General features: G+C 40.1%; 1 protein-coding gene across 7 annotated transcripts in view; it reads right to left on the reverse strand.

Moving 5' to 3' along the window:
• LOC109043926 (growth arrest-specific protein 2) overlaps positions 1-22,171 on the reverse strand; it is a 189,715-nt gene that overhangs the window by 49,310 nt on the left and 118,234 nt on the right. For 2 of the 7 annotated variants that reach the window (XM_072304502.1, XM_072304501.1), the window contains exon 2: positions 2,582-2,596. The exons of the other annotated variants lie outside the window; for them this stretch is intronic. Coding sequence is in view for 1 of the 2 variants with exons in the window: in XM_072304501.1 (XP_072160602.1) it covers positions 2,582-2,596 (15 nt within the window). In the remaining variant the exon portion in view is untranslated. The remainder of the gene's footprint in view (positions 1-2,581; positions 2,597-22,171) is intronic. 7 annotated transcript variants of the gene reach the window in all.

Consider the following 22,171-nt stretch of genomic DNA (forward strand, 5'->3'; position numbering starts at 1 on the left):
GTGAGTGCGGGGCCCCTCGCACACACGCAAGGGCCCACGTGCGGGCCGGGGGCCCACCACGCACTCAAACGATTTTCTATTCACGTTGCTCATTGACTTCGAGATGATTATCCCTCGATCAGATACCGGAATAAATCATTTAGAAAGTGACGGTGTGGCCGGAGTGCGCCGCGGCTTGGCGTAGGGGGCTGAGCTTGAAAATTAAGTCACCGCGGCACCTTTCTTTACACGCGTTTCGAAGATTCGACCACACAAATATTTGATGTTGTACATTAATACTGCAGTGCTAAGGAAGAACGCCGTATGATCCTTCAGGCGTTGCCAAATTTCCTCTGGCAAATCACTAATTCACAGGACAATTTTTAAATATTTTTCTACCAATTTCTCAGATAATTTTGTTCGTAATTTGATCTAAAACGTCTGAAAATGTCAAGGAAAAATATTCATAATTGTCCTCAAAAATAAACCTTTTATCCAAGGAAATTTGGCAACTCTCGAATGTTCTACGGCGTTTTTCCTAATAGCACGGCAGAATAGTTGGTTGATTTTGAGCCGAATAACTAAATTCGTGTTGTACACCGACTTTCGTACACAAAATATACTGACCTACGAACCTAGAACACCTCTGCCAAGCTGGGTGAAGTCGTATGAACATTCAAATGCTGTCGAAAAATCGAAAAAAAGTATTCTCAAAATATTTCCGAAAATTCGTGATTTGTCAAAAGTTTGGCAACGTCTAACGGCTCATGCACTGGAAAAAAACACATTGGAGCTATAGTCCAGACTCTTGAAAACATTGACAAGAAAAAATACTCTTGATTCATTCGGATTTTTGCTTGAATCAAAACGAAATGAACCAAACGTTGAATACAAGCTTGTGCAATTTCACCATCGACTCGGTGTATGGACCAACACGGATCAAAAAAACCATTAACACTAAGAGTGTACACTGGAAAAAAAATTGGATCTAGAGTCCAGACTCTTGAAATCATTGACAAGAAAAAGGACTCTTGATTCGATCAGATTTAGGCTTAAATCAAAAGGAAATCCGCTCAAATTAAGAGGCTTGGTTCTTGATTTAAGCTTAAATCTGATTGAACCAAGAGTACTTTTTCTTGTCGATGTTTTTAAGAGTCTGGACTCTAGATCCAATGTGTTTTTTTTGTTTGTTTTTTTCCAGTGTGATCCAAAACTCAAGAATATAAAGAAAGAAGTCTGATAATGACTAAGAGGTCACGAAAGTTACGTAACTGATGTTTTTTTGAGCCGCTGATTTCGAATTTGAAGTCAAATTACCTACATTTTAACACCCTGACCTATTAATCGTGGTCAAGTTAATGGCACGCTGCGGCGCGACGTGCTGCCAGCTCGAAACGCGCATTGACGCCTACAAACCTAAGGGGATACTTCAAGCATTGCGCAATGCGTGAAGTATCCCCTTAGGTTTGTAGGCGTCAGTGCGCGTTTCGACTAGTTTCGAGCTGGCAGCACGCCGCAGCGCCCCCGACGCGGGCGAGTGGTGAACGATTTCTTCCTTAGCACGGCAGTACTACTTTCTGAAACCCTCGCATTTTACACGTAAGGTGATTGACCGCGCATCTTAGCGATCAAATACGAACAATGAAGTAATAGCTTAAGATTTTTTTTCTCGTTCCGTCGCCTTTTAAATTAAAAGAGAATATGACGCAGAAAAAAGAATATGTCACGCGATAACCAAGTGCCAACCGGGGGTTTTTGCTCAAGTCTTCTAAAACCCACCCACGAGGCGAAGGCGAGCGCCCAACAAGTTGTGAAGTTCATTAACGTCCATTAGCACCAAACACGCTGCTTGTCGCGTGCTACCGTCCCGTAATTTGCCATCGTGCTCAAGGAAAAACACTGTAAGAACATTCGAGCGTTGCCAAATCTCACTGGATAAAATATTTATTTGTGAAAAAAATTATAAATATTCTTTCTTTAAATGCTCTCAAATACTAGGAATGTAAAGATATGGTTCCCTGGAAAATTTAAGAGAAAACAATAAAAATTTGTCCAGGACTTTCGATTTTTATCGGGATGAATTTGACAACGTCGGAAAGTCAATAGGCGTTTTTCTCAGGATGACAGTAATGTCCTACTAAAATCATCTCCCAGGTTTTCAATCGATGGAAAGGTGCGTGGGATATTAGAGATAGTGCGCCGCATTACTGCTGCGCTAAGGAAGAACGCCGTATAAGCCTTTAAACGTTGCCAAATTTCCTTTTACAAATCGCGCATTTGCTGAAATATTTCGGAATACTATTTTTCAGAGAATTTTGTTTATTATTTGATCCAAAGTGTCTGAAATTTTCAAGGAAAAGTATCCATAATTTTCTATAAAATAAACATTTTTGAGAGGAAAATAGGCAACATTGAAATGTTCATACGACGTTTTTCCTTAGTGCGGCAGGATGTCTGTTTACTTTTCTTCATTTGCTCAAAATTTCTTTGGAGGCAATTTTTACAACTGATTTAAGATCATATCCAAAAAAAGAGGTGTGAATGTCGGTGACTCACCGACAAAAATTAGAGGTTCAATTCTGATCGAGAAATCAATGCATACATTTAGAAATCTTACCTGCAACAAATAAAAAAGCAAACTATTAATAATGAAAAAACATAAAAAAACATATGTGTACAAAATTAATTCACCGAAGCCCCTTAAAAATGACAGAGCGTCAAAATTGATCATTGCTGGTCTTTTTTCCGTAAATTCTCTAGGCTGCCGTGCTAAGGAAAAACGCCGCATGAACATGTGAGAGTTGCCAAATTTCCTTCAATATTATGTTTATTTCTGAGGAAACTTATGAATATTTTTCCTTGACAATTTCAGAATCATTAAGTAGAATTATGAACAAAATAGTCTGAAACATTGGGAAGAAAATATTCATTAGTTCACCAGAAAATTCGCATTTTATAAAAGAAAATACAGCAAAGCCTGAAGGTTCTTACGGCGTTCTTCCTTATAGCACGGCCAGCGGGCGAACCCCATGGTACATCAATAAGATTAAGAAAAGCAGGCTGCTAATTAGAAGAACACAACAAAGTACATTTGTTCCCCAGTTACATTCTACATGTATCAGGTGGCACACGGGGACAAAATGTTTTGAACACAGACTGTCTGGTGTCTAGACAGACACCGCGTCTTGACAGTTAATTAGGATCACAATACAAAGTTAATTAGATAGGTTAGGCAAAAGTTCAACCCTTAGTTACCACCCCGCATCACTGAACGTTTGTATTTTAAGAGAAGGGAGCAGTTGTGACTAGAGACGGGATAAATGACTTGGACAGAAATTCGTACTATTCAAGTTTCTGGGAGCGACGAAGCGTGATTATCGACTATCGATATTTTCCCATTTAAAGCTATACTAAAGAATCGATTATTGCGGTGTTCGCTGCAGACATTCTGATAATCGATCCTCCGCCATAGATTCTGATGGTAGATTAATTGATTCATCGCAAAATACGCCAGGCCACTGCATTTCGGGATCGCGTGCTTGAGGAGACTTCAACGCAGGGGTAAGAAGAACGGCGAAGAAAAAACGCCGCATTGTGTAAATATCGAAATGTGGTGGAATCTATTGTTTTAGACGGAGGAATCCGCCACTTTCAATAAAATGTAGGTGTTTAGTTCGTTCTACTTTGCACTTATGGTGCCTTTTTTCTTCATTTTCTTAATTTTCGGTTTCTCCGGACTCGTTAACAGAACTAAATGGGCCTGTTGTAACTTGTAAACTTCAGCTAGTGCAAAAAGAAGAATTATTCCTTACAGAAGATGACTCAAAAATCACGATGAGCGCATCCGAAGTCTAAAGTACACTCCCAACTTCACAATCTGCCTAAAAATATGCGGGTTTTTTAGCTCTCCGCTTCAAAAGTGAAAATACGGCACATGGTCAGTTCGTAAGTGAAGTCGTTCCATCCGAACCTTGCGCAGTAGAATGCAACGCAAAAATCGACATGGTCTACGCAAACCCGCCAAAACACAAGTAACGAGACGGGATTTTTTCAACCGCCGCGCCGTGTTTTATATTTACATTTTCTTTGTGTTGATTAAGACCATACCGTGTCTCCTCACAATTTGCGTCAGCCATGTTGAATATTGCGTAGCATCCCAGAGCGTAAGGGTTTGATGGAATGACTCCTCTAACGAAATGTTCACCAGTGCCATCGTATTGTTTTTGAAGCGGGGAGCTCAAAAAAGCGGTGCTGAGGAAAAATACCGTATGAACCTTCAGGCGTTGCCAAATTTCCATTTATAAAACACGAATTTCTTATGAATATTTGTCTTCCAATTTTCTGATAATGTTGTTTGCAACTTCACCTTAAGTTACTGAAAATTTCAAGGAAAAAAATTCATAACTTTCCTCGAAAATAAGCATTTTATCGGAGACTATTTGGCAACTCACGGATGTTCATACGGCGTTCTTCTTTAGCATGGCAGACTGTGAAGCTAAGAGTATATTCAGGGTGTCTAGTATTTTTTAATTTTGAAAAGTCCTGATATTTTCCTGATTTTTCCTGATATTTTATAAAAAATTCCTGATTTTTTCATTTTGAAAATTCCTGATATTTTCCTGATTTTTCTCGACTCCTGGCACTGTAGGCAAAAAGCAGTAAGGCTTCCTTCGTTCAGGAGATTCGCGTAAGAAAAATTCCTGATAAAACGTCCGATTTTTCCGATTTTCCTGATTTATTCCTGAACTTATATTCTTATATATATTATAGATATTTTTCGGTTTTTTCGGTTTTTCCTGATGCTAGACACTCTGATATTCCAGACTTCTCCGATGCGATCATCGTGATTTTTGAGTCATTTCTGACAGGAAACAACTCTTACGTTTGCTCTGGGTGAAGTTTTTTATTGTTTGTGACTAGCTTATACACTTTATCTCAAAGATCTGGCTATGGATCGGAATAAAAAATCGAGGATCGATGGAATTTTCAGGCTCGTCTTCACCCCGTTTTTGACACTCAAGAGGCGGGCCAGACGCGAGCAAGATGGTTTCTGGTGCGTCACACACGCTCCGACATCTGGCGTGAAGAAGGGACCCAGAGCAGTGTTTTCTGGGCACATGCCCTCCTCGACTCCCCCCCCCCCCGGGGCAGGAACTTCCCCCGCCTCTTTGCCGGATCCAATCGATATTTCTTCAGGACAGGCCCGAAATTAAAATGACAACCCCTATGTTGCCACATAGTGATCTATTGTTTTCGAAATAGATTAATCTGGGCTTCGTTCTTAGAATGGAGATGTTGCATGTGTGAGGAATTTGCGATTTGACTGTTGATACTTATGGAAAAGTTGGCGAGAAACACGATGGTGGACGCAAGAGTCATACAGATAGTCAGTTCGAATTTTTTAGCCAACGTGCGTTAAAAATCAGCATAAAGTTGAAAATCTCAATTCAGAGGGAAAAAGCTCATAAGAGCACAATTTTCCCTCAAAGAGATACGCTGTTTTGTATAACACAAGTTACGGATCATTCAGGAAGGCAAATGCAGACTTTTCCGTTTATATTGAGATTTTCAGCTCTTTGCTGATTTTTAAATCACGTTGGCTAAAAAATTCCAACTTACTGTCTATACTCCAATACGTTCGAGAAATTTTAATATCATACGAACCCTATTCCGGCTGTGCAGCATTTTACTGCGACAAGAGAGGAGGATCATATTGCATTCGCGTGAAACTAGTATTAAAACAAATAAGAGCTGACAACTTGGTTTTCGGGAGGAACTAGGCGGAGCCAGCTATAAAAAAGCGGACCCGAGAAAAAAAGGATGTTCCTTTGGCGCTGGTTCCAGACTCCCCCGAAAGACAACACCCGCGGCTGAAAATAGACCGGCGCTCTTGAAAGGAGCCGTAAAAAGGTTGCGTCATCGACCACCGAACAGCGGGAATCCGGGTCCAATGCCACTGCGCCGGCCCCCCAAAAAACCGTAGAGCCTTCACGCGTTGCCAAATTATTTTTTTTTTCAGTAAAGTATTTATTATGAGGGAAATTTTTTAATATTACCCTAGAAAAGTTCAGATTATCCAGGGCAAATTGCGAATAAAATTCTCTGTAAAGTTGAAAGAAATATATCCGCGAACTGAAAAAAAAATCTCGGTGCATTTACTAAGAAAAGGGTAAAATTACCAAGAATTCAGGGTTCTATTTGATCCCAGGTTATTCTTGGTAAAATTACCATTTATGGAATTGGTAATTTTACCAAGAAATCTCGGTAAAATTATTGAACTTTCTAGGTAATTTTACTGGACCTTGGTAAAAACGCCAATATGTTTTATCGACTGTGGTAGAATTACCGAGATAAAACGGCAAAGTTATCGGGAATTGATTACCAATAAAAGTGGTATTCTTACCTAAAAAAGCAGTAAAAATACCGGTTTTTAGGTAAGCTTACCAGTCTATCTTGGTAAAATTACCAATAAATGGTAAAAAAAGTGAGATGGTAAAGGTTCCAACTGACCTTGGTAAAAACGCCGAGAATTTTTTTTTGGTGCGAGTTTCCCAAAAAATTCGTGCTTTATAAAGGAGTGTTCGGCAACAACCGAAAGTTTATGCGCACTGAAAAAAAAGATTGGTAGAATTTACCATTCCTTCACGCTGTATTTGGTGTAATGGTAAATTCTGCCAATCTTCGAGTCGATTCTGCCAGAAAAATGGTTACCTGTACCAGTATGTAGTAACGTTCACCTTTCCTGCAGAGATAAATATCTCGGAGATTCGATTCAACTTAGGAAAATCAACTCTTACCGATCGAGCGTAACTTTTGACATCTCTTTAAAATGATTGATGGCCAATGCGTTGAACACTTGCAGCAGCTAGCCGAGCCAGTTTGTCTGAGCATGTTCTGTAGATTTCTTAACAAGTCTCCTAATTGAAATTTCACGCAGAATACCACGAATGCACTTTGTAGACTGAATTTGACTCATGGGTGTTCACTGTTTACGTGATAGAATCAAGCTATTTCATATTCCTCTCCACTAACAAAACTAAAATCAACAATACGACACTGCGACAAAAAGATATGACAATCACGGGATAAAATGGTAATCAATGACTAAAAGTGTCACCGTTAGCCAGTAAGAGAGCTTGAAAAGTCATCAATGGCTTCACTTACAACATCTTGCGGACTGATTATAAAAATTGGTAGACAAAGCTGTGAGACAAGAAGACAAAGTACACACATCGAATTTGCCTTATTTGCCTATCGCTTCGTCAATCAACATCAATAATCAGCCTAGTGCCCAATTGGACTTATTTCTGCCAAACGGAACTAAGTGCATAATGACGTGAACCCTGTTATGCATGTATTCGTATGGGTATCAGGGCTCATGTCTTAATGCACACAGTTCCTTTTGATAGAAATAGTCCAATTCGTAGTTTCCCTCTCTAAAAAACGTAACTATATTTCAATACTGTACCATATCACCCTTCGAAAGTTACATGTGTACGAGGTGAAACTTGGCTTTACTTAATTGAAAATGTTACCGATATTTTCCAGATCTTATGCGAAACATTTTGGACAATAATCGCACCAATTCATTCTTTGTAAAAATTTAATTTTTTGCGTTAAAACCTTGGAATGGAGTTACTTTCCTTCGTACAGAAAACAACGAACTATTCCACGGTAAAAATACAATCTGTGAGGGAATTTTTTCGCAAGATTTAAAGGTAAATACATTTTTGTCTGAGAAACTGTAAATTATTGCATTTCTTTGCAACGTGCGAAGTGTAAAATTGACTTACTCAGCAAGGTCGAAGTAAGCTCAGAGCAGTATCTCAAGATCTGGACCAAACTTGCAGCTGATTTCGCCGTCGCGCCTAAGAAAAACACCGTATGAGTATTCGAACGTTGCCGAATTTCCTGTCAAAATATTATTTTGTAAGCAAGTCAAGAATACTATTCCTTGCAATGTTCACACTTTTTGGATCAAGTTACGGACGCAATCCTCTGGAAAATCTGAAGAGAAGCATTTATAGATTTTCCTGAAAATTCGCGATTTTCCGAGGGAAATTCGGCAACGCCTCATGGGTCATACGACGTTTTTCCTAAAAGCGCGGAACCGAAGTTTCCGGTTTTAGTTTCGTCCTAATTGCCCCGTTGCAGTTGCAACATAGTTGCCAAAAGCACTCACCTTGGCGTGCGAAAGCGTTGCATTGCCCGCGGAGCGGAAAACCCTCGGCGGAGTTGCCAAATCGTCCGCAAATTTGAGTATTTGCACACAGGAGCCGTGCTAAAGAAAAATTTCGAATGAACACTCCGATGTTGCCAAATTTATTCTCAGAAAATTCTTCCTTTTGAGGAAAGTTATGAATGTCTTTCATTGAAATTTTCAGATACTGCAGGTTGAGTTACGAATGAAATTCTCTGGAAGATGGGAAGGAAAATATACACACCTGAAAATTGAAATTTTATCAAAGGATATTTGGCAACGCTTAATGGCTCATGAGGTGTTTTTACTTAGCACGGCAGTATAGGCAAAATGCCACGCAAACCATGTTGAGAACATGATAAATGTCTAGAATACAATGCGAAACGCAAAATTTACGTCGTCCGTACAACACAATTTAAATTTGTTTGTGCCCTTTGCATTTTTTTGCGGTCACTGCCTATCAGCTTTGCCCAAAACGAGATGCAAAAATAACTTAACCTACGTATAAATAAACCATCCATCTCGCAGACTGTGATAGCTTGCTCCGAAAAAAATCGCCAGAATTCCTCGAGTAAATCTTATGAGTATTTTCCTCTTCGATTTTTTTTCTTTTTCTTTAAGACAACAGGAAGTTCCGTCGTCCCAATGGGATTCTAGCTGTTGTTATAAAAAATCTACAAGGATAGTGAGAACTCTGCGGTTACCACAAAAAAATTCAAAAATGAAAATGAGGACAGTCCGTGATTTGAGAATTCTGGAACCTTTTTCCATGCGTGTTTCAGATAGGAATACTCTGTTCGCAAAGCATTAGTTCAAATGTTGATCGAATGTTAGAGATGGCGTTCTTATTCGAAAAATTCCCGATCAATTTTTCTCACCTAAGATTTCAGTCATTTAAAGAATCTTTAACTGGAAATTTAGAAAAAAGCCGCTGTAAATGCTTCAATACGAATGAAATCATGTGCAGAAAATATTGATATAAGTTGATGAGATATTCCGTTCCTCCGGCCAAGTTGTCATCGATCCCTCTCTACGCAAACAAACCCGACTGCCGGTGTCACAGGTAAAAAGCCCGCCAAAGCAGAAAATTCGAAAATGCGTGATATGAACTACGCAAATTGTGCGTTCTGGAAAATTTTTTCAAACATTTGTAAAAGGCTCAACATAATTTCGGTGCAATTTAACCCACACGGTGTCCACACAGTTCACATGACTGTATACCACCTGTTTGTAACACACCCATACTGCAAAAAAAAAAAAAAAAAACACATTGGATCTAGAGTCCAGACTCTTGAAAACATTAATAAAAAAAATGACTCTTGATTTAATGAGATTTTAGCTTAAATCAAAGGGAAATCCGCTCAAATTGAGAGGCTTGGTTCCTGATTTAAGCTAAAATCTGATTGAATCAAGAGTATTTAAAAGTCTGGACTCTAGATCCAATGTGTTTTTCTTTTCCAGTGCATTCTACATTCTATTTTAAATAAAAAGTAAAATCATGTACAATCGGGCAACAATGGGCATCATCAAGGCGCGAAGGAGCTGCGAATTATTGCCGGTCAACGACCGGTTCGCGATTGTTGTGTTTGCAACCGATCTGTGCCAAAACGGCTCGAATCGCTCGCAGATTGAATCGAAATTGAATAGTTTTCCGTGGCATTTCGGCAAAGCTGGAGACTATGATGTTGTCGGACTGGTGGGGAAATTATGAAAATATCGGGTTAGTGTGTGAGAGAAGCGGGCCCGATTTGGCACGGGACTTTCTGCATTGCACCTCGAAGTAGGTATTAACTCATAATCGCAAGCGCAGGTTGTCATTCGCGTCTGGGCACCAGTCGCGAGGCGTAAATGATCGATTATTATCGATATATCCCCGTATTTGAAGCTATTATAAAGAATCGATTATTAAGGTGTTCGCTGCGAACACCTTGTAAATCGATCCTTTTTCATTGGTTTAAATAGCAGACCAATCGATATATCGCAAAACGCGCCTCGCCACGGCTGGGCACTGCTCTGCAATCGCTATATACTCAACGCCAGATCCGTGTTCGTAGCTCAGGATTCCGATAGATGTGACGTCAATATTGGTCCTATGCGCCAGCAACCCAACTTCGTTTTCAATGACCAAAAATCTTGGTTACCTGAACCTAGAAAGTTCACTGTTTATTAGGAATCGCCACCGAACTGTATGTAACAAGTAATAAAAGAACAACTTAGTTTGGGAGAAAAGCTGCAAAAAAAATAAAGGATTAACAAAACCCGGAACGTTTCAAAATAGTTACAATTTCATTTTCAACCGGAAAATAAATAAATAAAAAAAAAAGGGAAATGCCCCCCATATCCCCCGCTGTGGAGCGGCGCGGCGGTCGGCATGAAACGCATAGCGCCTACAAGACTTCATGAATACTTCCAACATTGCGTCAAACACAGTGCGGTCAGCAGCGGTCGGCAGCGGTCGGCGTGAAGCGTATAGCGCCTGCAAGACTGCATGAATACTTCATACATTGCGTCAAACACAGTGCGTCCAGAAGCGGTCGGTGTGAAACGCACAGCGCTTATTTGACAGTAGGAATGCTTCACGCATTGCGTCGAACACAGTGCGGTCAGTTTGCTCTTTCATAATTTTTTCGTTCATTTTTTATAAATGGAATGCCTTGTTCACGGCAGAGATAGGTTCACGGAACTTAACTTTCGCGCAAAGTTCCGTGAACTTTTGCTGGTAATGTTGACAGGGCTTCGCAAAAAATGTGTCCAACGCGAGTAAACGCGTCTTATGCACTCCTCCCCGCTGCACGTTCACTTGATGGTTTTTATTGATGTTTCAAAAATCGGCGGCAAAATACAGGCGGCCCTCGGGCGGCAAGTAGGCCCTGAAAATGCGGGATAATTTTGATGGATTTTACGGCATTCTTGCTTAGTGCGCGGCAGCATTGTCCTCCTTGGTCTATATAGCAACCATCCATTTTGAACGAAAGGATCCCTCCATTTTCTATTTTTCTTCTTGTCTATAGCTTTAAATATCATGTCAAGAATCTGCCCACAGTGGACTGATTATTGAAATTGATAGACAAACCTATAGACAAAGAAGACATAGAGAGTAAGAGGCGATCCTATAGGTGGAAACGGGTGGCTCTTATAGACTAAGGGAGAAAATGATGGACTAATTATCGGGTCTCTCGTGGGTTGCCGTTAGTTAGTCTATCACCCACGTCCTTTGCCCATTGCAACCACCCGCTTCCACCAATAGGATCCCTCCAAATCCCTTTTGTCTTATTTGTCTATAGCTTTGTCTATCATGTCAAGAATCTGCCCGCTGGAGTGAAAAGAGGACGCGAGTGGCAAGCCCACGTCTGAGGTTACGAGGCTGATGCGGAGCGACGATGAGCGAGTGATTTGGTGGTTGGGGCGTTAAGAAACAGGATAAAAGTCGTCAACTCAACACTGACACTGACACATTATATCAATCCCGTGGCAAATCAATTTAGCCGGCGCATCGCACTTTCTACCGCTGCATCTGACTCACGCAAGCGCAGACGACCAAACCCCTCCGTATCCAAGTCAATGACTGACCCATCTTTATCTACGACGGTCATAAAATTTTACTCCCGGTAACTTTATTTTGCACTGGGAAAAAACACATTGGATCTAGAGTCCAGACTCTCAAAAACATCGAAAAGAAAAAACAAGCCGGAAAGTTCTAATACTATCGTATTAGAAAGCGCTCAGGTGTTAGTAAATGTATTTAGTGAAGAAATGAAGTATAAACTCCGTCGACTTGGCTTGGTAATGGAAAAAACATCAGCTGATAGCAAACAAAGGTTACCAAGGAAACCGTAAACGCGTATTTTTGTTTCCCGAAAATGAGCTCACCGTTGAGCTCATCAGGCGCGTTTTTTTTAGGCTTCACTTGAGTTCAACGATCAATTTCGATACGAATTACTCTACCGCTAAGGAAATTTCTTATAGACAAACGATCGAAACTACCTGCGCATTACGTTAAAAGCATAAAATACAGTTTTCACAGCTTTATTTATTTTAAAAATGGACCCCCCAAAAAGCCTACACATCGATGAGCTGGTGCGCCATTTAAACACATTAGCACTAGTATACTAGTACTCAGAGGCAAGTCGAAATCAAAAAGCGCTGCCTATCGGCTAAGCGCTTAATACTCTTGATTCAATCAGATTTAAGCTTGAATCAAGAACCAAGCCTCTTAATTTGAGCGGATTTCCTTTTGATTTAAGCTTAAATCTGATTGAATCAAGAGTCCTTTTTCTTGTCAATGTTTGCAAAAGTCTGGACCCTAGATCCAATGTGTTTTTTTTTTTCTTCCAGTGTGAGTATCATCTAATGACATTAGATACAGAGACAGGTTAATTTTGGAGAGAGACAGGAGTCTGTCTAAAATTTTGCCTGTCTTTACTTTCTTTTTTTTTAAAAAAAAAACCGAATGAAATGAAAGGAAGCGTTGTGGTTTGCCGAAAAGACAGGCTTGGGCCTCACCTTGGATCATGTGATCGTATTGTTTCCTTTTCGACGGAGCCGAATTAGTCTCGGTTTCGATTGTGTTTGCTCTGCTCCTTTCTCGAGAAAGTTTTCTTGCAGCACGACCCACGGAGGCGCTTCATTAATTATTGGCTAATTACTCTCACTTTTACCGCCCTTCGAATCTTCCTCGCGAAAATTAGTAACAGGGTCTTTGTTCCTGTTCCTATCCAGTGTATGTCTTTATTTGTGAGGACCCGCCATAAAAAAATAAATAAAAAAAACACTGTTAAAAATCCCGGCGCGAAATTTACACGAAATTTAAATTTCCATTTAAACCTACGGAAATGTATCGATTCTTGGAGGGGCCAGGTGCTCCGACAAGAATCGATTATTTAACATAGTTTTAAATGGAGGAAATCCGGTGTTGCCAAAGCGTTCGATCCGTCTCTGGCGACCACCCGAGAGAGGTGAAAAATCCAAATAATTCGTTTTATTTTTGGTATTCCAGTTGTAATTCGATCCTGGACGTCAGTGTAACAGATCAGTTACTCTGACCACTAGACCATGCTACAGCAATATTGGCCTGCTCCTTTGATCTCGCGTCATGTTATCCTCCAAGGGAGTCTTATTCGTAATTAATATTCATAAAAAGCGCACATCGTGCTCATTCAAATGTAAACCAGAACTGAATTTTCATTTAAAAGAATAAATCAGATAAAAATGTGTGATATGACTGAAAGGGAGAAGGAAGGTTGAGGGGTTATCGTATGAGTTTTCAAGCGTTGCAAGATTGAAGAAGAAACTAAAGATTTGCGTCCCTTTATACTGAGAGTCAAGACAATGTGAATCGATTTCTGATTTGTTCCCGTATTTTAGGTCTGCACAATGTTACAAACGGGAATAAAGATTACAATTTCACCGATTGCAAAGATTACAATGTAGACTGGACCGGGGAATAACGGGTTCGACAGGGAACAAACGGAATGAGAGAAGGAAGAGAGAAGAAAATTTGAGAATAAGTTGGTCAAAGATTACGAAAAACTGTCAATTTGTGTAATCTTTATTCTGTTATCATTATATCGTTTGTGACTCCATGAGGGGGCTAGTCTTAACTCTCTGTACTTAACTCTGGGACTCTACTGAAGATCAGTGCCACGTCAAGATCCAACTAACAATATTTTCAGAATTTTCAGTGGCATTAAGTCGAAAATATATTAAGATATAGTGAAAAGGGTCTGTTCCTTATTCAAAAATGTGGCATCGCTCATTGCAAATTATCAGCGAGCGAATCTGACACGTACTGAGTATCGATCCCGCTGAAAGTGCCGAAACCCTGCGTAAGCCCTAACGCCTGTGGATTTAATGCGTGCGACAACGTGACGCCGACGTCATGCGGGTTGCTAGGCAACGACGGAAGGCGCCCGGGCAGCTGGATATGGCGTTCGTCCGGCGATTGAAATTTGAATTTGGCGGGAGGATGTTTGCATTCTCAAGACACGAAGGTAGATCGGAAGATAGATGATGGACAAATAGAATTTATATTGAAAGTACGCCCCCTAAATTAAATACACCCACTTCTTTTATTTTACAGTGAAATACGAGGCCGGTCTCAAAATAGCTAAGAATAAAAATTAGATAGAGGTTACATCTCTCGATGTTGGTCAAAATTCTGCAGTGCAAGTTATGGGCAACATAATAAAATAACAACTTAATTTGGGGAAAAGGCTGCAAATAAACAACAAAAGATAAACAAAAACCCGGAACGTTTCAAAATATTAACAATTTCATTTTCGACCGGAAAGAAAAATAAAAATGAAAAATACAGATTTCTTACCGTTTGAAAATGAAATTGTTAATATATTTAAACGTTCCGGGTTTTTGTTTATCCTTTGTTGTTGTTTTTTTTTTTTTTTTGCAGCCTTTTCCCAAAATTAAGTTGTTATTTTATTAAGTGAATTTTGGCTGATAAAGTTGTTTTTCATTCGTTGTGGGCAACGCTTCATAATCACTGTAGTCACCTGCTCGAACATTACCGAACGTGCATTAGAAACGTCTTCGTGAGGTTCCATTTCTGGAGGAACCAAGTCTATCCCGAAACGCGACGAAGTCCTTTCACGCAGGAAGCTTGTTGCGCCACGCCAGGTCATGACAAATGACCAACATTAGGACGTCCAGGAATCAATAGGAACACCTGGAGCAATTCTGCTCTCTAAAAATCCATTAAGAGACTTCGAGTTGGTTTCGGCTTCCGGCTACTGCAGGGTCCGCCCGTGAGTTTTCACGATTTCACCGCTCGAACACAGAGAGCGGAATCCTAACTCCCACACTCCATGATAACATCTATACAATAACCACTTTCGGACTTTCACATCGAATTCGGGCGAATCAATTGAACGGAATCAGACAGCTTATGAAAGCTCGAAGATTAACAACACAGGAAGTTAAATGTTGACTGTTATGATTTGATGCTCTGAGAAAAAAAGTTCAGCCGTAGGAGCTGTAGTTTTGGCTCCTATCGGCGCAACTATTTGGTCCATGTAACCGTATCATTTGGTTTGTCTAACTACTTGGTAGGTCAAACTTCAGTTTGACTCTCCGGGCTGAAGTTTGGGTCGGTCAACCAAAAGTATAAAATACGGAAGCAGAAATTCTTAATTTTTCAAATTCCGCATCGGAAGGCTGTGATAACGCTACATTGTATAAAAAAATTACAAACCTAATCTTAAAATTACAAAAATGGCGAACTTTTCTCTTTGTCTTGAAAAATCGTCACTTTGCAGATAGGCGGTTCTGTTCCTCAGCAACTTAGCCATCGCAATCTTTTAACATCCGTAGAAAAATCGATTTCAATCTACCCATTGCATGCTCATAATTGAAATTGAACGTGAAATCCAGGGACCGAGGTGTCAACTCCTCCTAGATCTTAGCACTATCGTGCGAAAATGTCGCAGAGCATAACTGCCGTGCTACGAAAGAACGCCGTATGAACATTCGAGAGTTGCCAAATCACCTTCGATAAAATGTTCATTTTTGAAGAAAATTATGAATATTTTTCCTTCAAATTTTCAGACGTTTTGGAACAAATTACGAAGAAAATTATCTGAGAAATTGCACTGAAAAAAAATTCTCGGCGTTTTTACCAAGGTCCGTTGGTACCTTTACCATCTCACTTTTTTTACCAATTATTGGTAATTTTACCAAGACAGACTGGTAAGCTTACCTAAAAACCGGTATTTTTACTGTTTTTTCAGGTAAGAATACCACTTTTATTGGTAATCAATTCCCGGTAACTTTGTCATTTTATCTCGGTATTTCTACCACAGTCGATAAAAATATTGGCGTTTTTAACAAGGTCCAGTAAAATTACCGAGAAAGTTCAATAATTTTACCGAGATTTCACGGTAAAAATACCAATTCCATAAACGGTAATTTTACCAAGAAAAAACTGGGATCAAATAGAACCCAAAATTCTTGGTAATTTTACCCTTTTCCTAGTAAATACACAGATATTTTTTTTTCAGAGTGGTAGACAAACATTTTAAAGTTTTCCTGAAAATTAGTAATTTTCCAGGGGAAATTTGGCAACGCCTGAAGGCTCATACGGCGTTCTTCCTTAGCACGGTAGATAGCCTTTTATTACTCCGAGGACTCGTGAAAGTTCGCGGGTCGAAACAGCGATTGACCGATGATCGATGCCGGTTCGGGTGTCAACGTGGGATACTTGCAAATACGAGAGCACTATTTATGAGTGGAAAGGGGACTGCCGGTGAGCCCACGTGATTGCGGTTGTCAAATCGTTTGAAGCGACAATCTTTGCCGTGTGGAATGTGTGTGGAATAGGGGACGATAACGAGGCGAGTTGGCAACGCTGCGCGCAATAAATTTAATTCCAACCGTCCACGCTTACAGTAGGTGAGCTGCTTGAGTTTTTGATGTTTGATCAATGTGGAACTGTGAATCGAAAGTTGGTGCTTTGTTGTTGCGTCGGAATTTGAAAAATTTGAGTGGTTGCAGACTTAGACAATTTGAAAAATTTGACAAATTCTGATGATCTAATTGAATCGTGTTTTTTAAGCACTGGAAAAAAACGCATTGGATCTAGAGTCCAGACTCTTAAAAGCATCGACAAGAAAAAGTACTCTTGATTCGATTAGAATCTAGCTTAAATCAAGAACCAAGCCTCTTAATTTAAGCGGATTTCCTTTTGATTCAAGCAAAAATCCGATTGAATCAAGAGTATTTTTTCTTGTCAATGTTTTCAAGAGAAAACGTTCACCACTCGTCCGCGTCGGGGGCGCTGCGGCGTGCTGCCAGCTTGAAACTAGTTGAAACGCGCACTAACGCCTACAAACCTAAGGGGATACTTCACGCATTGCGCAATGCTTGAAGTATCCCCTTAGATTTGTAGGCGTCATCGCTCGTTTCGAGCTGGTAGCACGCCGCGCAGCGCCGGCCGCAGCGTGCCATAAACTTGCCCACAATTAATAGGTTACGGTGTTAAAATGTAGGCAATTTGACTTCAAATTCGAAATTAGCGACTCAAAAAAACATCAGTTACGAAACTTTCGTGATCTTTCAGTCATTATCAGACATCTTTTCTTTATATTCTTGCGTTTTGGACCATAGTGCGCCGCGGGCGGCGGCGCTCATGAAATTCTCCCCTGTGCTCAATCGACATTAAATATCTTGATCAGGGGTCAATTTCAGTAATTTTCGTTGCACGAACCGTGCACTGGAAAAAAAAACAAAAAAACATTGGATCTAGAGTCCAGACTCTTAAAAACATCGACAGTAAAAAGTACTCTTGATTCAATCAGAATCTAGCTTAAATCAAGAACCAAGCCTATTAATTTAAGCGGATTTCCTTTTGATTCAAGCAAAAATCTGATAAAATCTGATTGAATTAATAGTATTTTTTCTTGTCAATGTTCTCAAGAGTCTGGACTCTAGATCCAATGTGTTTTTTTTTTTCCAGTGAGGAGAAAACATCTTGAGAACGAGAAATAACTCCAAGAAATAGATATTGATGGCTAAAATACAAAACCACGTACCTGTTTGAGGTGTTGCAGACTTAGACAGGTCATATTTTATTTTTTACCTAATCCTAATGAGGAATTTTTTTTTAAACCAAAGCCACCAGGTTCAGCTCATCAGCAACCGGTGTCTGAATTAAACCCAAAAGTTCTCGACCTAAAGATCGAAACTGTGTATCACCAATACGGTTTTTCCAAATCTCAGCTTCTTCATTACTTTTTCAAAGAGAAACAAGTCACCTGTATATCTTGAGACTTCTGCGGAATATGCTGCTAACAGAAGAGAAAACTCAAGGAAATTCTCAAGAAATTTAATTGACTAATTCTAATGAGAATTTCCTTGATTATTCTCCTCTGTTAGCAGCATATTTCGCAGAAGTTTCAAGATATGGAGGTGACTTTTTCCTCTTTGAAAAACTAATAAAGAAGCAGATATTTGAAAAATCGCAATGGAGATACATGGTTTCACTCTTTAGGTCGAGAACTTTTGGATTCGGTTCAGACACCGGTTGCTGATGAGCTCAACAGACTGGTGGCTTTGGTTTAAAAAAAGAATTTCCTCATTAGGATTAGGTCGAAAAAGTCAACCATATCCAATCGCGAAAATTTGTCTTATAGCGAAAGATTGGATTTTTGAGCCATGCCCACATCTCCTTTCCTAATGTCGCATTTCCGTCCCTTGTGTTCAACACTTCAACAGTCTAGCGCGCTTCAACAACGCAAACCACGTTTGCATAATTACAAGGTTTCTCCGTAACACGAGCATGGGAGAGCCTTGCAAAGTATCTCATTACGGTCATCGTCTTTTGAACTTAGGCTTTTTCTTTTTCACTCAGACTCCACTTAACCCGAAGGTGCTTATTACGATTACTTAAACGTGCGACATGAGAGATTAAAAGCCCGAACAGAGTTGTCTCGCTTCTGACAGAATTCAGCGAGGAGTTCTCGCCGATCAATACAAAGCTCACAGCGTCCTTACGAGTTGGCATGTTGGAACTTTGAGTTAAAGTTTTAGTCCACGCGGCTAGGCGCTACTGGAGAAGTTTTGAGGGCACTCTCGAGAGACTAATTGTTGGCTCTTAAATTTCACTGATCTTGCAACTTCCATCCCCTTTCTTTTACTTCGGTGTATTAGGTTTCTCTAACTTTTCAATTATTGAGTGCGGCGAGGAGCTAAGGGCGCATTGACCTTTTGCCCAACTGATGATTTAGGAGAAAAAGCTTCCCTACTTTACTATTGAAAAAAACATTAAGCACTAGTTACAAACACCTACATTCAAATATATGAAAGAGCGGGTTCCTAGGTCCACATCGATGGTGAAACTGCAGAATGCGTATCTCGGTTTGCGGCGCTGCAGACTTCTTGTCATACTTCATTTTTTGCATGGAAAACTACTAACGTCATTTTTTACAGTGACTTTTCTTCTTTTTACATAAAGAATATTCTGTGCAATCTTCAAGTTTCCAAAAATGTAACAGTAGTGGAGATTTCGAAACACCGCAATCGGGCTACGCATTTTTGCAATTTCAACGTCGTTACAGTCTATAATACGATGTATTTCAAATTCACAAGTGTAGATGAATCATCTCGATCACACATAGCAGAAGTAAACGAATGCAATCGGTATTTTAAAACTCATGCCTACATGTATGTCTGGAATAGCGAAAAGTTGTCATTTTTCTATCCAAAAATTGTTATTTTATATCATAAGATCCATTTTTATTAATAAATACGTATATAAATGGCTTCAACTAGAATAAGTCTAATTACATCAGACAAGGATGGTTTTCCCTCCATCTCTATTAAAATTGTATTCTAAGTTTTACAATTTGAGGCATAAAATCTCCCAAAGCAACATTTCTTACATTGCCATTTCGGGAGGTTAAATTTTCTCAAATATTGTCTAAGCGTGTTCAGGCTCAGGGGCCAATTTTTTTCCGTCCTTCCATCGTCCTTAAATATACAACTGTGACGGTCATTTCTGTCACGTTCAGGAAAAACGCCATATGAGCCTTCAGACGTTGCCAAATCATCGACAAATCACGAACTTTCGGGAAAGTTTGTAAATATGTTTCTTCCGATATCTCAAAGGATTTTGTTTATAATTTGATGTAATGTGTCTGGAAATTTCAAGGAAAAATATTCATAACGTTCTGTAAAACTGAAAATTCTCTGAGAGTCTATTGGGCAACATTCAAATGCTCCTTTCGCGTTTTTCCTCAAAACGGCAGTTTCGAAAAGGCCTTAGGGAACATAACGGCCATAGTAATCAGAGTCAAATTTTTCAGGAAAATGGGCTTTCGTCATTCTTTAATGGGCCTGTTGCAAACTTTTGCTAGAGCAAAACTAAGAGTTGTTTCTTATAGATAATGCCTCAAAAATCACGATGAGCGCATCGGCAAAGTCTGAAATGCACTCATAACTTCACAATCTGCGTAAGAAATTTGCGGTTTTTTGAGCTTCCCGCTTCAAAAACGATACTACGGCACAGGTGAACATTTTGTAAGAGGAGTCGTTCCATCGTCGGCAATAATCATCATAGCCGACGCCAATCTGCCAAAACACGTTTGATGGGACGAGATAACACCTGAACTGGATTAGACCAGATAACAATCGGTGTGTTAACGTTCATATTTTCCACGCCCGAATGGATTGACCTTGAACTCTCCTTGAATTACGCGCGGAACTGCGTGCAAGCGTCGGCCATGATGAATATCGCCGACGATGGAGCGACTCCTCTAACAAAATGTTCACCTACGCCGTAGTATCGTTTTTGAAGCGGGAAGCTTAAAAAAACGCAAATTTCTTACGCAGATTGTGAAGTTATGAGTGCATTTCAGACTTTGCCGATGCGCTCATCGTGATTTTTGAGGCATTATCTACAAGAAACTACTCTTATTTTTGCTCTAGCAAAAGTTTGCAACAGGCCCATTCTGAATATCGTATAATCGCTTATCCTCCCCGACTGAAATTGATAAATTATCAGCTGTGAATTGATTAGAATCGTATTTGAAATGAACTCCGCTCACCGGTCACACTCAGTTGACGCAACGCTTTGGTGACTATCCATCCACTGCATCCTCTGTGCAATCGATCGTGACACTTGTTTTACTCTTTTCTTTATCTTTATTTAAAGCTCTCGTCTTTATTTTTTATTCTATCCTGCAGTCATGGTTACCGCATCCAGGCATTGTTTACCGTTATCGATCGAGACACCGATTTCAGTCGACTTAAATGTACAATCGATAGTAGCCCTCACAGTATCCAAGTTTCCTGTATTCAATCGGAATCATTACATCGAATGATATGCAGAGAATAAGAAACACCAGCCGTGGAAGCCGTAGGTCTATATAGACATACCGTCCGCGTTCCGGGCTCAAAGGCCGAAAGTTCCGGGCACCCGGAACTTCCAGCCTGTGAGCCCGTAACAAACGGTATGTCTATGTGGCGTGGCCCGTAACTGTTTTTCGGTGTGTGGATGTTGTCAAATTTTGAATGGTAATACTTAAACTTGTAAAGTTACTTCATGGGAAGTTTATGGGAAAATATTTTAGGGGAATTTTGTTATGATTAGGCAACCTCTCTGATGGATACGGACAGCGGGCTCAACGCCCATCCGATGCGGTCACCAAGTTTTTGTTTGATGATAGTGATTTCACGTACCGTTCGTTGTCGTCGCATTGGTTTCGGCCGCTTCATATCATCGTCGGGCCTAGAGTACCTATATTAAGAGAGTATGGCCACTGGGTCCCATGGAGAGGCTTAGGACCCAAAAATGGCGGTGCTTTGTTTTGGTTTTTGAGGATGAGAGGGGGGTCATTGCCAACTTTTGACGGTTATCACCAACCGCACTTGCTGCCAACCTTACTACATCTAAGATCATTTTTCTCAAAAATTGCACACGATTAGCCTTAAAAATATGTAAAAAAGTCGCAATAGTGCATTTGGGTAAAGTTCTCGTTACGATAAGCAAAGACAACTACATTTTGAATCATTTTGCATTACATTAACTTTATGGCGTCCGCCATTTTTGGGTCCTAAGGGCTCCATTTAGCCTAAGATGGCTGAGCCAATCAGAGGTGGTAACTCCAGTGGCCATACTCTCTCAATATAGGTACTCTAGTCGGGCCTACAAATATGGAAGCTACGAAGTATGAGGATGTCGCGACCAAGTTGCGGACAAACGCTAAATATGACCGAACGGAAACGCGTCCAAAAAAAGAATCAAGCAAGCCTCGCTCAAATTTTGTCGTTCGACATGTTTTCATGTTTTCTCGAAACGTAACTTTCGGCGATCACGATCCCCTTCAAATAACCCTTCGAATGGGTCACTGGACCATGAACAAATTTTGACTTGCGAGTACATGTTCATGAAGGTAAATGACGCACAAGACATGATGCGCAGATTAAAAACGCGGAGAAGTAACTCAGAAACTGGGGAATACGCAGTTCGGAAAGCGCAACTTTTCT

The sequence above is a fragment of the Bemisia tabaci genome, chromosome 9, assembly GCF_918797505.1.
Source record: "Bemisia tabaci chromosome 9, PGI_BMITA_v3".
Taxonomy (NCBI): domain Eukaryota; kingdom Metazoa; phylum Arthropoda; class Insecta; order Hemiptera; family Aleyrodidae; genus Bemisia; species Bemisia tabaci.